This window comes from Misgurnus anguillicaudatus, chromosome 23, assembly GCF_027580225.2.
Source record: "Misgurnus anguillicaudatus chromosome 23, ASM2758022v2, whole genome shotgun sequence".
Lineage (NCBI taxonomy): Eukaryota > Metazoa > Chordata > Actinopteri > Cypriniformes > Cobitidae > Misgurnus > Misgurnus anguillicaudatus.
The window spans coordinates 21,650,294-21,667,547 of record NC_073359.2 but is presented as its reverse complement, the minus strand read 5'-3'; the positions used below and the strand labels follow the sequence as shown (position 1 = coordinate 21,667,547).

At 39.5% G+C, this 17,254-nt stretch overlaps 2 protein-coding genes across 6 annotated transcripts in view; one reads left to right on the top strand and one right to left on the bottom strand.

Annotated features, from left to right (window-relative positions):
* Nucleotides 1-265: 265 nt before the first annotated feature.
* Nucleotides 266-2,728, top strand: klf2a (Kruppel like factor 2a). Its single transcript, XM_055218073.2, has 3 exons — nucleotides 266-638; nucleotides 794-1,694; nucleotides 1,805-2,728. The coding sequence occupies exons 1-3, from the start codon at nucleotides 567-569 to the stop codon at nucleotides 1,978-1,980; spliced, it is 1,149 nt and encodes a 382-aa protein (XP_055074048.1). The 5' UTR covers nucleotides 266-566; the 3' UTR covers nucleotides 1,981-2,728.
* A 6,159-nt stretch (nucleotides 2,729-8,887) lies between these two features.
* Nucleotides 8,888-17,254, bottom strand: part of eps15l1a (epidermal growth factor receptor pathway substrate 15-like 1a) — a 40,643-nt gene continuing 32,276 nt past the window's right edge. For 2 of the 5 annotated variants that reach the window (XM_055217318.2, XM_055217316.2), the window contains exons 26-27: nucleotides 13,913-13,929; nucleotides 8,888-12,122 (exon numbers count right to left, since the gene is read on the bottom strand). In XM_055217318.2, coding sequence (XP_055073293.1) covers nucleotides 12,053-12,122; nucleotides 13,913-13,929 — 87 coding nt within the window. In that variant the 3' untranslated portion in view covers nucleotides 8,888-12,052. The remainder of the gene's footprint in view (nucleotides 12,123-13,912; nucleotides 13,930-17,254) is intronic. The other 3 variants (XM_055217315.2, XM_055217317.2, XM_055217319.2) reach the window with 2 other exon arrangements.

The window sequence follows — 17,254 nt, the reverse complement described above, 5'->3', positions numbered from 1 at the left end:
TACTTTCAAATGCATTATTAATGCCCCATGCATTAATCCCTAATAGTTCTCAAGTTGATGTGCGCAATGGGTATCGACAATTGGCATCTTTAAACAACGTGTTAATGATGTGTATTTCTCTCCTTTTCTGCGCTCAAAAACAAGAGAGAAAGAGAGAGAGGCAAGGAGAGAGAGGAGGGCTCTCACACACCATGTTGTACTCGTTTAACTAGTTTTTGAAGGGGGCGTGGAGTGACTCCGCTGATTTAAAGAGGAGAGCTCGTGCGCTCTCACCATCCAACACAAGACGAAAGGCGCACACGCCGAAGAGCGCAGCAGATATATACCGTGGCTAAAATTAGGGACGGGTAGTGCGTATTTCCTCCGCTTCGTACAATTGGTCCAGCGTCCACTGCGTGATATTTATAAGATAAGGTCTTCCAGCGAGCATACTTGCTACATGAGTTTGAAACGTAAGAGTGTAGGAGCAGAAACCGAGTTGTAGTTCACTACAACCCAAGTTTCTTGGAGGGATTACGACTGGTCCCTGTATTTTAAGATTTTGATTCTCACTGGGACAACTGGAAATGGCTTTAAGTGGAACAATTTTGCCCTCGATTTCTACTTTTTCAGCACAGAAGGAGAAATGTTGGGAAAACGTGAGTATTTTATATTTTTGTTATGTTTGTAAAGTTTTTGAAACACGCATGCGCTTTCAATGGTTTTACGCGCACTCTTGCGCTTTGAAAGATATTAAACAGTACTGCTGAAATAAGTTGCATTCATGTTTTAAACCAATATCGTTTTATTACAGAGATGGAAGGATGATTTGGACAGGTCCGTGCATCCCGGCTGCCTAGCTGACATATCCAACATGGACAACCACTGCAGATCAACAGACGACGAAGATCTCAGCAAATATCTGGATCTGGAGTTTATTCTGGCCAACACAGCCGGTTCTGATCTTCTCGGGATGAGTATGGGTGCCGACTACAGAATGCAAGAGTCCCGCAACATGTACAACCCATCGGTGGCACCCAGCGCGTACTCGGTGCCCGAGATTAACCACTCACCTCCGCCGTACACAACCAGCCTGATGGCGGAGCTCCTGCAATCTGATATTGACACCTACTGCCAGCCATCTGTGCCCAACAACGTCCAGGGAAGGTTTCTGGTCAGGTCTGCATTCCCCAATCAGGACATTTCGGAGTGTATCAAAGTGGAGCCGCCGTGCATGGACAATTACGGACCCGTTAGGGGTATGGTGCCCAAAGTCAAGCAGGAGGGCAACGGCGCGTGCATGAGGTCGTACGAGCAACCGAGGCTGGCCAACTCTCCGAGCATGACCCCGCCGCAAAGCCCAGCCGAGCTCATCAACACGGACTGTCAGTCACAGATGTGCCACCCCATGACGTTCACGCAGGGTTACCAAGGCAACGCGGGGTTCCCCCACGCCGCGCCTCCGCAGATGCAGCTGGCATACCCGAACGCGCACCACTTCAGCGTTTGCGATGACGCGCTCGGGATGCCCAACGCTAACCAACGGGTGCTGCTCACCCCTCCGTCATCCCCGCTGGAGATGGACGCCAAACCAAAGAGGGGAAGACGCACGTGGCCGAGAAAACGGACGGCGACGCACACGTGCACTTATACGGGATGCGGCAAGACGTACACAAAGAGTTCCCACCTGAAGGCGCATCACAGGACGCATACAGGTAAATACGCATTGCTGTGTTTTTAAGTGTGCACGCGACTACTGAACTGTGTCATGACGTCACAACCTCATACATTTTTTAACGTGCCATGTTCTCTCTCTCTCTCCTAGGTGAAAAGCCATACCATTGCAGCTGGGAAGGTTGTGGGTGGAAGTTTGCCCGCTCTGATGAGCTGACCCGTCACTTCCGTAAGCACACCGGACACCGACCTTTCCAGTGCCACCTGTGCGAGCGCGCCTTCTCCAGGTCCGACCATCTGGCCCTCCATATGAAGCGTCACATGTAGGACTGGACTCCAATATTTGGACTTAAAGCACTGAACGGTGAACACCACAGAGGATGTTCAAAGCATTTTCTCTACCCCATCTATTTAATGTGTTTATAAAGACATGGTAGAGATGAATCATGAACTGACTTGACCTATTGAATACTGTAGCCATACAGTCTTTTGCATTACGTAGCGGGTTCTACACCTCACCAAAATATCTATTTTTTGCCAAAGAGCTTTACTAATGCCAGACAATGTTTGCATTACCAAATTCAACTCTTGTTAGGCTGGACCTAAACCTCAGACGCAACTGGAATCACAGTAAAATGTGTTTTAACATGATGTACTATGATGCACATCACGATAGTGCCTTTTTAATACATGTATACATCTCACGAGTGCCATAGTTATCTCTTGGCATCTTTTCAAATGTATGCTAAACTAAATAAGCTTTGTGAGACAATGTTTTTCTAATTCAAAACTGCCTTAAAACTTGGCCTTACGAGCGGGCGTTAACTGAATGTTTGAAGTAACTTGTGCATTTATCTACATAGACATTTAAAAATCAGGGTCTTACGGTTGTTTCGTTTCTTTTTCTAATGTATTCTTACAGTTCATGTGTTTTTTAAAGTGCATTGTAGACTGTCCCACGTTCACCTGACGTGATGAGGGCTATACAGTATGTGAGTTGAAAATGACTTGTATATAATTTATACACTGTAAATATTGTACTTAATGTATATATTAAACTTAATTGAGATATTAAGTTTGTCTTATCCTATTTTATCAGGTGTATTTATTCGGGTAAACCCTATGTGGCAGCACCCTGGGGTATTAAGACACGTTTTGCGACTTAAGGGAAAATACAATCTTTCCCAGCTGCAACATTGCTACTGCCAGAGAGTTGTGGCTAGGCCTATAAATACAAACATTACATTTACATAATTGTTGAGACTCAATATAGCCGTGTCTGGGCAAAGGGCTACACCACAGAGCCATGTCTCTTCGGAAAAACAACGGAAGGCGTGGGATATTAAAGGTGGCAGAGATTCAGCTTTGAATGACTTTGAGAAACTAAAACTTTATTTACAAACTTCACACATGCTGGAAGTTCACTCCACGGACATTTTAAAAGTTTATTAGGCACTTTGTAACAAAATATCGGCAACAAATTAGTCTCATTCACTGCATTTGCTAACATTAATGAGCAATTTATTTTTATACACTTTATAATCTTATTCTAGAGATGCATCCCCATTTTCACCGATACCGATTATTCAGACCGATACCTGCCGATACTGATGCTAATACCGATAGTTTGGGTGTAATATATACATTTTTATACATAGAACTCAAATTCATTGCATTTTCCTGATCTCTTTCGATTGACAGAATAAATCGGCTATGACTATTGTCTGTTTTTAAACTAGATTGTCAATAGTTGCCGATACCGATTATTGGCGAATATATTAGTGCATCTTTACTTTATACTCATCTTTCTGTTAACTTAAAGCATCTGATCGGGTCACACGACAGCCAATACAGTCTAGCAAAACAGATCTCATAGTGATTATATGATAACACCTCTCTCCTGTGTTTCCTGGGCCCTGTGCAGCGACATGGAAATATTACACCTTTCATTTGTTCGAAAGGTATTCACAGTGTAGTCTATTTTGAGAAAAACAAGAACCAACGCCGTGTCAATGGGTGGCTTATTTTGTAGAGTAAGAAAACATTTTCATATCACTTTCAGCTCGGTCTCAGATCGCTTTATTGAGCTCGTGTATAGTTCATAAATCACCCTGGTAAATAAGCTTATGTCATTTTAGCCCATGACAAATCCTTAATCCTCAAATGAACTTGCAAAAGTTACAGCCTATTGAGGTTAAGAGACCTGACACCATTCAACTAGGACATGTTTTTGCCTACATATGACACCTTTTGTCCATTTTGTATGGGCATCGAGTCAGACGAGACCTCAGATTTCATTCATAAAGGGAGATAAAATCAAGCATCTTTTACAATGCTTGGTACAAATTATATTATCTATGTCTCGAGGGTAAATTGAAACTCTTCGAAAAAAAGCTCTTTTGGATAAGTGTCTGTTCATCGGCCAATCAGCGAGCAGCCTTGTGGTGTACCCAAAGCGACCATTTCCTATTCAAAGGTTTCCTCACCCAGAGAAATCTGTCCTGTCTAAACCTCTCTCTAAGATTCAGTTATTTTTACTTAAAAAAAATCAAAAGTTTTACAATAAGACATTTTATTGAATTTAATGAATCATCAGCTAAAATATTATTGTTAAACATCTATAAAGTATCAATTTTAAACCCTTCATAGTGCAACCTACGTGTTTCACGTGCAAATTCCTTTGGAAAGCATAGGAATGTCATGGGAAGAGTTTGCCACCTGCTGGACTTTCCTTGGAATAATCTCATCATTTAAAGGGATAGTTGACTCAAAAATTCAAAAGGAAGATATTTTGAGGAATGTTTGTAACCAAACCCATCATGACCCATTCACTTCCATAGTAGGATAAAATTATACTATGGAAGTCAATGAGGCTGACGAATGGTTTGGTTACAAACATTCCTCAAAATATCTTCCTTTGTGTCCATTAAAACAAAGAAATTTATTCAGGTTTGTAACAACATAAGAGTTTAGATTTATCCAGGACTAGGCGTTAGTTATATTAGGACATTTAAGTAGTTTTTACCAACAAACCTTAAAAACTGGTGTGCATCTTGAGACAAAACAATGACACTGAAATATGATAAGTAGTACAAGGTGTTTGTAAATTAAGGCAGCTCAAATACGCATTTTAGTCTGGGACTAGGATAAGCCCTCTCCAAGAAACCGTCCCATAGAGTTTGACTATCCTGTGGTCTATAGTACAACACATATTGCGTTTTTTACACACAAACATGTTTGTAACAAGTCCAGATGTGGAAAATGTGCCATCTGTTACCGTTACATGTGACATTGCTTTGCGCCAGCTTGAGACGAACCATCAAAATCTCATCAAATCTAAAGGTCCCCGTAGGCAGGCGATAACACAACATGTCAGCCCCCTTGAAATCACCTCTGCACCCAGCAGAACGTAGATTGGAAGACGATAATCCCCACGGATGATGGAAAACCGCATTTATGCGACAACGTAATGGAAATGGCCATCTGGCTTACATTTCCCAGCATACCTCCGTTGACGGTCCTGGTGTCTATAAGTGCGCCGCAACATCCCCAGGGCAGCATACTCGGCATAGAGGCCTTGTTTCCCGAACCAGGCCCAGCTGATTAAATACACAAATCCAGCGCGGGTCTGGAGCTCTTCACGAGCTCAGATTAGTCAACACGCTGATTTAAATCAATACTCATTCCGAGCAATTCAACGCAGGGCCAAGTTTTCCCAGCCAGCTGTCAATACGCACGAGTCCCCACGTATCCAATCGCACAGAGGATCTTGTTACCAATACGAGAACTAATGACCCCTTCCGGCCCTTTCCAAAGCACACACTATGCACATATGCGTTGCATTTAACATATTCACCTTGTTCTGGTAAAACAAAAATTTGCCCTAGTGACACACCTGGATGGTCTCATTTGCAGAAATTCTTTGCATATGTGTTTTAAGTAAAGGTGTGGCCTGTCTAATGTACTTTATATAAACAGCAGCGTAGACATCCATCGCCAGGGTTAAAGAGGTTTTCATATACTGGTAATAAGAAACGTCAAGCATTCGCACCCAACGTTTATTTTTTCACTCGTAGCAGCCGAACGTGTTCAACTGTGCATGGAGAAAAGAGTAAATAACTACAAAGGCATTCGTATGGATTTAAAAAGCATGAATATTTGTCTCGGCTCCATTTTCAGAGTTTTAATACTCAGCATTCTCACAAACGTAGATTTTACGTCAATTTCGATTTTTGACATGACCTTACTCAGTCAATGTTAAAGATATCAAGGTTATATTTTTACAAAATGTTCTTTACATTATGTAGGATGCAGCATGATCTCACAAGAATTCGTACATATTTTACGAGTTCGTATAAATACAAAGTTAATCGTGCAAAAAATCGTACGATTCTCATGAAAATAACAACAACAAAACCAAACCCCGCACCTAACCCCAACATCACAGAGGTCAAGGCAAATCATACAAAAACGTACGAATTAGCCAACTCGTACAATATGTACGAATTCTCGTGAGATAGCGTTGGTAGGATGAGTTTATGTAGAAAACATTAAATCACAAAAAAATGACTTTAGCTGGGTTTTTACAGGCAGGGTTATAAAAAGTAACCCATCTCAGAAGTCATTGTGGTTTACATTACACATGCAGATTTATGGGTTTTTAGTATTTACAAAGATTTACTAAGCTACAAGGAAGCTATTCAAGTTTCATCCCGTTTGCATTCCAGTTACAACACGGACAACACCACACAAACAAATCAGATAGGCTCCAAAATACAGCATTTGGATACTTAAGCATTGCATTTGATGACAAAATATCAAAAGTGCCAGCTGCAAAACAAATGATGCTTGACCATTTCTAAAAAGAAACTTCCCCCTTTTACACTGGTCTACACATTTGTTGTCATCCAAGATACAATGTGTTAATTCTTACATATTTTGATTAGATGAAGTAAAAACTGATAAAGGTGCTGGTTGGCTAAAGTTTAAAACATTTAATGATAAAGATGGATATAATTATCCATACACATGCGAGTATATTTGCCTATATATACGGTTTCAGCACTAACAACATAAACTGCTTTCGTGGAACAAACGTAGCTTTCTGTTAACTTCTGTACCATGAAGAATTAATATATTTTAGAGTCCTTTTAGAGATTAAAATCTGACTTTAAGTGCTATAATTGGGTCTTTAGTGCTTCTATCAACCTAGAAAATGTGAAAAAGAACATCCCAGTGACTTAGTTTTGGTAAACCATTCTCTGCAAGCACATGAAAATAGGTCGTTGAAATTTGGCTCTTCTTGTGATGTCAGAAGGGGATCTTATTATAATAATACCGCCCCTTAATCTGCACTATTCAACCAAGGCACTGACATTTAGTGCAGAGAAAAAGAGTGAGAGAAAAAATTATTGACTAAAACAATAAAAAAAAAACAGTTTTGCTTGCACCTACAAAGTGGCAATTTTAACATTTTATAATAAATTATCTATATGGTATTTTGAGCTAAAACTTCAAATACGTACTCTGGGGACACCAACAATTTATTTTACATCTTAAAGGGATAGTTCGGCCAAAAATGATATTAAACCCATGATTTACTCACCCCCAAGCTGTCCGAGTTGCATATGTCCATCGTTTTTCAGACAAACACATTTTCGGATATTTTAGAAAATGTTTTAGATCTTTCAGTTAATTAAATGTGAAGTTACGTGGTCCACGACCTTCAAGTCCAAAAAAAGTGCATCCATCCTTCACAAAATAAATCCAAACGCTCCAGGATGATAAACAAAGGTCTTCTGAGGGTAATACACGCGGTGTTGTTGTAGAAATATCCATATTTAAAACTTTATTAACGAAATTAATTACCTTCCGGTAACCCCGTAACTTCACATTTAATTAACTGAAAGATCTAAAACATTTTCTAAAATATCCGAAAATGTGTTTGTCTGAAAAACGATGAACATATGCAACTCGGACAGCTTGGGGGTGAGTAAATGGGTTTAATATCATTTTTGGCCGAACTATCCCTTTAAAAGTGTCTTGCGAAATTGCTCCTTTAAATAATAGCTAAAGCATATCAAAAACTACCCTGAGCAAATGTTACTGTGTAAAATTAATTATAGACAATATTCGCCAATGATCGACTGCCAAACCTCCCTTCACATACTGCTGTCTCCCCTCGTCTTTAGGAAACCAAAACATTTTTTTTTTCCGAGAGTTCAGTTTAGCAACTAACCAGAGCATTAAACTAACAGAGACCGGAAGTTAAGTTCCGCCTAGACGCGTTACCGCTTCTGAGGAAACCTTCAATAAGGATGGGGTTTTTGGATGATCATGACGCCTCGTAATTTCAATAAAATTGTAAGTTTTAAACATTCATGAAAGTTTATACATTCATTTTCACCTTGAGACTAAATATTAATATCTAACTGTAATTTATTGATCTTTTATTGCAGATTATATTTGTCTTGGCCAGATCTACGCATCATGCAGATATGGTGGCTTGTGAACGTCTCATTTCTAAGTAAGTCACATGATATTTTCCCTCAGAAACAAATCGGTCAGTTTGTCACGAAATGTTACATCTTACACAAAATAAACAACTGAATGGAAAGTTGTGTTATTGGTATCAATAAAAAGATTGGTGTGGCACCATTCAGATTTTGCAGAAAAGTTAAGGGGCATATCGCACAAAAATGAATTATTTTGATGCCATTTTCTTGAACTGACGCTGTATTTTAGAAACTGGAGCCAATAACACTTTTAAATTGACCTACTTTCATTCCCGAGGCTTTCTCCTTGTAGAGCAGTGTTATATATAAACATTTTTTACTATACACCACTGATCCTAGGTCATTTTACAGCATGACTTACCCAGCCCAGTTCTCGAGAGTGATTCGAAATTAAACTTCTCCGTATGATTGCTCGATTCGCTCTCGCGGTGCTATGACGTCATCCGCCTGTCGGTTTTTGCAGCGAATACATCTATTAATGGTGAACATTTGCCACTATTAGACAACCAGAAACATTTTTGAACAGCAAAATCAATTGCTATATATGATATAAAACCTCCTGTGTAAAACACATAATATTCATGTTATATAATGCAAAGACGTTGATACATTTTAAAATGATGACTTCTGTCTAAATTCAGAATTTCTCTGGCATGTTTTCTTAGTCAGAATTTAGATGAACACATAGATTCAATAAAAAACCGACATTCACACATCTGAAATGTTATCTTCTCTTTATTCCGCGAAATCAAGGGACAATAACGTACCGAGCGTGAGCATTTCCGAAGAAATCCAAGCATGACTAATCTTTATCAATGCACTCTGAAATCCTTAAAATGTGTCGGATTACACATGTGCAGTTATGTTACATAGGACAAAAATAACACAATATACATGGCTTCCGTATAGTTTTTTATGCATTTCTCTATCAGGTTAATATCTGTCTTATCTACACATGTGAGGGTTAAAGGCAGGCTGACAAGGAACGCGTTCAGCTTCAGTTTAGCAGGACATATAAGCCCTAAATTATGACACATAAACAAAAAATACTTTAATTGTTAAAAAAAAGACATGGATAATAAAATTATATGAAAACTTGAAATGAATTTACAGGTATTACAACAAATAAAATATACAAACTATTGCACAATGGAGGTATAAAGTACAAACACAGCATAAGAAATTCTAACGAAATGGATAAAAACACAAAGTTTCTCATTAAACTTTTCGTAACAGCAAAATACAGTATAGGCCCATTACAAACAGAGTATAGGCTTTATCTGTAAAGTTACAGTTTTGTTGTAACATAGGTTACTGAACTGATACACACTTAGTTTGAAATTAGTGTACTTCTAAAATCAAGTAGGCTCGATCCAGGTTGGGTTTCTTGCGAAAAACCACCACTTAATATAGTTTCATTGTAAACTAGGTCCCAAGTACATACACGTTACATATTTATTAAAATAACACTGTTGAGTGTAACACTAACATGACAAACGCCGAAGAGCTGTGCGCGCCAAAAACACAAGCTGATTTCAACACAAAAACAAGAAGAGGTTTAAAAACATGACAAAAAGATGACAGGGACACATCACAGTTGTTCATTTAACAATACACTCACATTTGTGTCCAAAACATTGGACGCCAAATATTAACCACCATTCGGACCTAAATTAAAGGAACACTACACTTTTATTTTTAAATTTGCTAATTTTCAAGCTCCCCTAAAGTTTCACCCGTTTTGGAACCCATTCAGCCGATCCCCGGGTCCGGCGGTACCACCCCCAGCACAGCTCAGCACAATTCACCGAATCCGACAAGACCACTTAGCATCGAGCCCAAAAACGACCAGAGTTTCAATATTTTTCCCATTCAAAACCCGACTCTTCTTAGTTACATTTTGTACCAAGACCGCCCAAAAGTTACCAAGGGGACTATTTTCGGGAAGTGTGTAATATCATTGCGCTTGCTGCAGCCACGTTACGGCAGCAAAGTCCTTGATTATTACACCAGAATGAGAGTATGGTTCCTAGCCATATCGGCCTAGAAAATCGCAACTTTTAATTTGCCATCGGTCTTAGCACACGATGTAGCTACAAAAGAGTCAAGTTTTAAATACGAAAAACATTGAAATTCTGGTTAATTTTTAGCACGATGCTAATGGTCTAACCAGATTCAATGAATTATGCCAAGCCATGCCAAAAGTGGCAGCACCAGACCCGGAGATCAGCAGAATGTACTCCAAAACAGTCAAACTCAAATTTTTAACTCTCGGGGAGCTGTGAAATTAGCATATTTATAAAAAAGTGAAGTGTCCCTTTAATAATTTTACCCATAATGATTGACCACATCGCACACTCAGGAGTTACTCGCAATGCTATTCAAACATTTTTAGATTGGATACGTGTTAAAGTACCAGTTATGTGTTTGTTTTAAACATTTATATAAAGAATTGCGTAAACTAAATCGTAACGTTTTGAATATTTCAAATACCATCAACAAAACATATCCATAAAGCAGCATCCAATTCACTGATTAAAATTTAGGGATTAGCTAACTGCAAATTACCAAAACGTACATTTTTAGTCTAGTATGTACCGCGCCGAATTTGCGTCATCGTTCACCAAGTTTGATCTCCTATGTGTTTTATTAAATATCTCACCAATATGATTGTGCTTACAGCTATCACTAAAAGTTCAGCTATCACAGCTCAGTTTAACATATTTGATCACATAAATCAATTACGTAGATCGGAATTGCGAGGAAACCCCTACGTATCCCGTCTGGGTCCACTCGCGGATTCGCTTTAGATATTCGACTTTACAAGTTTGAACCACCACAGGATTGTGCATCGACTAATCAATTAATTTGTTAGCAACTGCGTATTATCATACCAACCAAAATTGCAAATAAAATAATTTGATCCCTCACATAGGCATCGGCACAACCTAGCTAGATTTTTTATAACCCTTCAAGAAATAAAAGTATATCAGTGCAGTCTGTCAAAGCTATGTTAAATGTTTTGCTCAAATACGTTAAAAGAACGTACGTTAAAAGAAACCCAGACACGTTCAGTTTGCTCAAGTCTGAATCAAACAGTGCTTTCAAATGACACTTACATATAACAGAGATTCACAATGCGGGTTATTCAGCTTTACGTCACCTCGAGAGTACCTTTCAGACATTTAGTCTGCTAGACGCTGCTTTAATTCCAGTGTGTACCATACTGACTATAGCTAAAGCCAGTAACTTATTATTTAGGCAGACGGTCTTTATCCAAATCGACGTACTGTATGCATACTACAATTGAGTTCAGTTCCCCAGGAGAAACCTGGAATTAAGTGCCTTGCTCGATGATGGTAGGGAGTGTAGTCACAGTAATTCAAGTTCTGGGTCGACCCTACCTAGGATCAAACCCTATTTAAACTTCACTAACTTGTTTGTGGTTTACTAGTCCCGCCAAATAGAGCGAATTTGAGAAACAGTGGCGATAATGTATAGACCAACAATGGCCTTCAACGTCAATGGCTCACGGTTACATTCACACGCATCCACACACACTTCAATAGGCTTTAAATAAACTCCATCTGAGAAACATGCAACGCATGTTGAGTGAATAAGCCGACTCACAAACTAAAGACCCCCCCCACACACACACACACACACACAAACACATCAGGATAGAGGTTTTAATTGTCAAGGACCTGCCAACTTATTTAATGTTTAACTATTCACACACACACACACACACACACGATGCTTTAGTGTACAGAGAGGGTGGATCCAAGGTGAGGAGGTGGTGAACAATCATGCATTGGACATCTCAGCTTTGCTAAGAGCAATGGCCAGCTCCAGATCTTCCTGTTCCTGCTGTCGAAGTCTCTTTAGCCGCTCTCGTTCCGCCCTTTCGCTTTCTCGCTTTGCCCACTCCATCTGCTGGGCTTCATTCCCAAACTGAGCCGGAAAAACAGGAATACGGCACATTAACACTTATAGGTCCCCTTTTAAAGTGGTGTGAATCATATGGAACTGTATTTGTGATCTGATTGACAACATGGCACGTGTGAACAAACTACATGTGCGTTTGTGTGTGCTGTGCAATACAGAGTTTTTTAAATTACAAAAAGAGAAATCATACAACAGGGCTCACATGCAAAACCCTCTTAGGGCACCAAACGCGAGTTCAACGATTTGCGCGAAAGTCAATGCAAAGATGTGATCAGAAGCGTCCTCGCGTGGGGCGTTGCGTTTGACGCGAAAACACGCTCTATTCACCTCAAGCGAGTCTTCGCCCAAGTTGAAAATATTTAACTTGAGTAATAAAATTAGCATGACGCGAAGTTAAATCCCGCGAGTAATTTAGAGTGAGGTACGCGGTGCCCCGGGTTTGGTGTGTACGTAGCATTAGAGCACCAAACGTGAGTTCAACAATTTGCGCGAGTAGATTACATACAAAGTCAATACAAAGACGCGATTAGACGCGTCCTCGCGTGGGGCGATGCAAATGACGCGATATGGACGGCGCGTTTGCCGCGAAAACATGCGCTATTCACCTCAAACGCGTCTTCGCCCAAGTTGAAAATATTCAACTCAAGTGAAAAATTCACAGGACACGAATTAAACTTAAATCCCAGGAGTAATCTAGAGCGAGTAACACGATGCCCCGCGTTTGGTGTGTACTTAGCATAACATTTTTGTATATTTGCATTTTGAGTATCTTAATGAATTCTGCCAACAAACCGGTAATTCTGAATGGACCGAGGCAGGGAAAAGCAGATTTGAAGAGAAATTATTTGATGAACGTATAATACACGCCGAGAGCATTCAGTTAATATCATTATCAAATTTTTGACGGATGTGGCATTTAGCGGCTTTTGCATTTGAGCTCCTCAATTATTTATTAGGGCCGTCAAAAGATCAATCGCGATCAATCGCATACAAACCAAAAGACTGTATCTGCACAATATATTTGTGTGCTTATTGTAATTATTTTTCATAAACAAATACAAACATACATGTATACATTTAAGAAAAATTTTATGTGTGTATATATATTTTTAATCTATATATAATAGAAAATATATAAAAAGCTAAATAAATAAATAAATAAATAAATATATATATATGATCAAAATACACATGTAAAAGTTTCATAGATACATACATGCATGTGCGTGTATATTTATATATACAAAATAATAACAGTGCACACACACATACTGTATATATGCAAAAACAAACTTTTATTTTGTATGCGATTAATCGCGATTAATCTTTTGGCAGCCCTAATATTTTTATTTAATATACTACTTTTTAGCCAAAGTGTGTATATAAATTATCTATAGTATAAGTAAAATTCTGCTAGGTCCATCACAATGATTGAATCATTTAATTATTTTCATCACATCGTAGACCACATTTACATGCACAATTTTTCGGATTAAAAATGTATAATCCTATTAAGTGTAGCGTAAACAAGTTAACCTTACTACCAATGCACAGCTAAATTTTTCAATTCATTACGCTTTTGTGTGGACAGAATGAGAATTAAGCTAAATTAAGAAATACATAGCACTATTGGGAAATTGTGTTTACGTAAAATTGGTCACTGACGTAGATTGTGATAATTACAATAGCATGCACGGTTGATATTTTAAATTATTTGCAACGTTATTCTGTGGCCTTGTTTATTGATTGCATAAGAAATATAAGTTTAGATTCCCACATTTTCACACGGATCTTACCTTATTACGCTCAGTTCCTGCAAGAGAGGAATGGATTACAAAAAAACACACAAAAGAGATTTACACCAAACCATCCACCCAACTGTAACCACACCCACACACACAAACACAGATGCTGATTGGACACCAACAGACCACTACCACCGATGAATCATGATGGACCTTTTTAATTGGTCGCTAATAGCGAATTATGTCATGGACAGGAAAATGAACATGCATTGATCTCGTGCAAGAAAGACAATGACAGAGGAAAGACATTACAAAGCTTTTCATTGATTGCTAATTGTGTACAATGATATATAGGCTCCTAACATATGCAAATATAACATGCACACTAAAGCTGACTGCAAGCGAATGGATGCATTGCTAAACCATCCTGGAGATCTAAAAAAACTTGTATTTAAAGCTAAATTATTACTATTATATGGTATACCATGAAATATTATAGTATTAGTGAGAAACATGTTAACTTTTTTTATTAAAATAGTAATTATAATCAGAGGTGGTTTAGCAGGTCCATTGCACCCGAGTCGAGCACAGCGATACTAAGCACAGAGGGCAGGCTGAATGAAGATGATGCTACATCAAACACAGTGACTCTATGACCAAGCGGCTTTGCATTATGGCAGCACTGGCGCTTTGACCGAACTCATGCTGAGATCAATCACAGCCTGTACGCTGAGTAGTGATACTGATGTTTCCCATGTCGATCAATCGACCCTAATCCGTTTAAATCTCTTGATCTTTTGAAGTACGCCTGTCATGTAGTGAATACTTCTAAAATTCGAATACAGCTGTTAAAGGGAAATGCGAGTTTCACATCTTCTTTCAGAATGGGTAAACACGAGGCTTAAATGGTACATTTAGCAGAAGATGCTTCAACTTAGATTATGTCGAAAAAAAATAATGATTATGCTTTTTCTGTTATCGCTTGTGAACGTTTGAGCAAACCAAAACCCCAAAACAAAACATTTCTTAAGTAAAAACTGATAAGGGATCGGTGAGAACCACATGTGTGTTGAGAAAGGGGAGGTAGATTTTTCACTGAAATTATAGAGAAAGATACTGAAGTCAAAAAGAGGAAGGGGCCTGGGGAAGAAAAGAAAAAGTATAAAAAAGATCAAGAAGAAAGAAAGAAAAATAAATAAAAAATAAAAAGCAATAGAGAAAAAGAACGACAGAGGATCAGAGGGAGAATGGGAGGTAGCTGGGGAAAGAAAAAAACACAGAAATGAAACAAGTGGAAAAGAAAGGCTGGAAGAAGGAAGGATGGTAAGCAAGTAGAAAGAGGACCTGAGAAGCAAGGAAAGAAAGAGAGGATGTGAACAATGTAGGGAGTAAGGGAAAGAAAGAAAAGGGATGAGGGAAGAAAAGAAAGAAAGAGAGGAAGTTAACTGGAGGGAGTGAGGGAAAGAGGGAGGAATGGAAGTGATGGAAAGAAAGAGGGATAGAGGAAAGAAAGAAAGTGGACTGGGGAAGTGAGAGAATGGAGGAGGAAAGAAAGACAAATAGAGGGAGATGATCCAAGGGAGGGATAGAAAGAAAAAAAGAGGGATGAGAGAAAGAAAGTGGATTGGGGAGGGAAAGAAGGAGAAAAGGAAAGAAAGACAAATAGAGGGAGAGGATCAGAGGGAGTGATGTAAAGAAAGAGGGATGGGGAAGGAAAGAAAGAGAGGAAGTGGATTGGAAGGAGTGTGGAAAAAAGGAGGAAAGGAAAGACAAATAGAGGGAGAAGATCAAGGGAGTGATGTAAAAAAAGAAGGGAAAAAGAAAGAGGGATGGAGGGAGTGAGCGAAAGGAGGTGAAAAGAAAAGAAAGACAAATAGAGGCAGAAGACAAGAGGGAACGTTGGAAAGAAAGAAAGAGGGATGGATGGATGAATGGAAGAAAAGAGAGAAAGTGGGCTGGAGTGAGGGAAAGAAGGGGTAAAGTAAAGAAAGAAAAAGAGAGGGAGAGGACCAGAGGGAGCGATGTAAAGAAAAAGAAGATGGATGGAGGGAAGGAAGGAAGGAAAGAGGAAAAATGGAAAAGAGGAAGTGGATTAGAGGGAGTGAGGAAAAGGAGGAAAGGAAAGAAAGACAAATTGAGGTAGAAGACCAAGCGAGTGATGTAAAGAAAGAAAGAGGATTGAATGGAACAAAAGAAAAAAAGAAAGAAAGAAAGAAGAATAGAGGGAGTGAGCGAAAGAAGGAGGAAAGAAAGAGAAATAAAGGAAAAGGAACAGAGGGAGCGATGGAAAGACAAATAGAGGCAGAATACCAGAGGGAACGATGGAAAGAAAGAAAGAGGGATGGATGAATGGAAGAAAAGAGAGGAAGTGGACTGGGGGGTGAGGGAAAGAAGGAAAATTAAGGTAGAAGACCAAGCAAGTGATGTAAAGAAAGAAAGAGGATTGAATGGAATGAAAGAAAGAAAAAAGAAGGATAGAGGGAGTGAGTGAAAGGAGGACAGAAAGAGAAATAGAAGGAAAGGACCAGAGGGAGTGATTGAAAGACAAATAGAGGCAGAATACCAGAGGGAACGATGGAAAGAAAGAAAGAGGGATGGATGGATGGAAGAAAAGAGAGGAAGTGGACTGGGGTAAGGGAAAAAAGGAGGAAAGAAAAGAAAGACAAATAGAGGGAGAAGACCAGAGGAAGCGATGGAAAGAAAGAAAATGATGTAGGGAAGGAAAGAAAGATAAGAAGTGCACTGGAGGGAGTGAGGGGAAAAAGGAGGGAAGGAACGAAAGACAAATAGAGGGAGAGGACAAGAGGGGGCAATGGAAAGAAAGAAAGAGGGATGGAGGGAAGGAAGGAAGGAAAGAAATAAAAAGAGGAAGTGGACTAAGGGGTGAGGAAAAGAAGGAGGAAATGAAAGAAAGACAAACAGAGGGAAGGGACCAGAGGGAGCGATTGGATTTCCACCAACTGCGAAACGGCTGCAGATCGGCTCCGCTGCGTTATGGCTCCGCACTCCGCCAATACCCACCAGTTACGGATTTGTCGCATAGCGGCTGCGTGCTGAAGTGACGAGGACCTATGAGGTCTTGCAAATTCACGTGATGATCGTGCGATATCTAGTTCCGCCCATTATGACGTTAAATTATGACGTTTTGCTGGACCAGCCAAGATCACAACACGAGATCTCGCGAATTCAGGTATGCTCACGAGATATAGTCATGGCTCCGCCCTGCGGAGAATAGAAGCTCTGTGTATTTGTTCCGGAGGGCTGAGGATGGCCGGAGCTGTGACGGATTCGGAACGCAGTCAGTGGAAATACACACATTGACTTGAATGGAAACCGATTGACTCCGCCGCCGTTCCGCAGTCGGTGGAAATCTGGGGGAAATAAATAAAGAAA

What these genes read in the sequence shown, in the direction of transcription:
- klf2a (XM_055218073.2), top strand. Translation starts at nt 567, where the DNA reads ATGGCTTTAAGTGGAACAATTTTGCCCTCGATTTCTACTTTTTCAGCA. An exon ending in AGGAGAAATGTTGGGAAAAC is followed by an intron (nt 639 to 793) that starts GTGAGTATTTTA and finishes GTTTTATTACAG; the next exon opens with AGATGGAAGGATGATTTGGA. An exon ending in GCATCACAGGACGCATACAG is followed by an intron (nt 1,695 to 1,804) that starts GTAAATACGCAT and finishes TCTCTCTCCTAG; the next exon opens with GTGAAAAGCCATACCATTGC.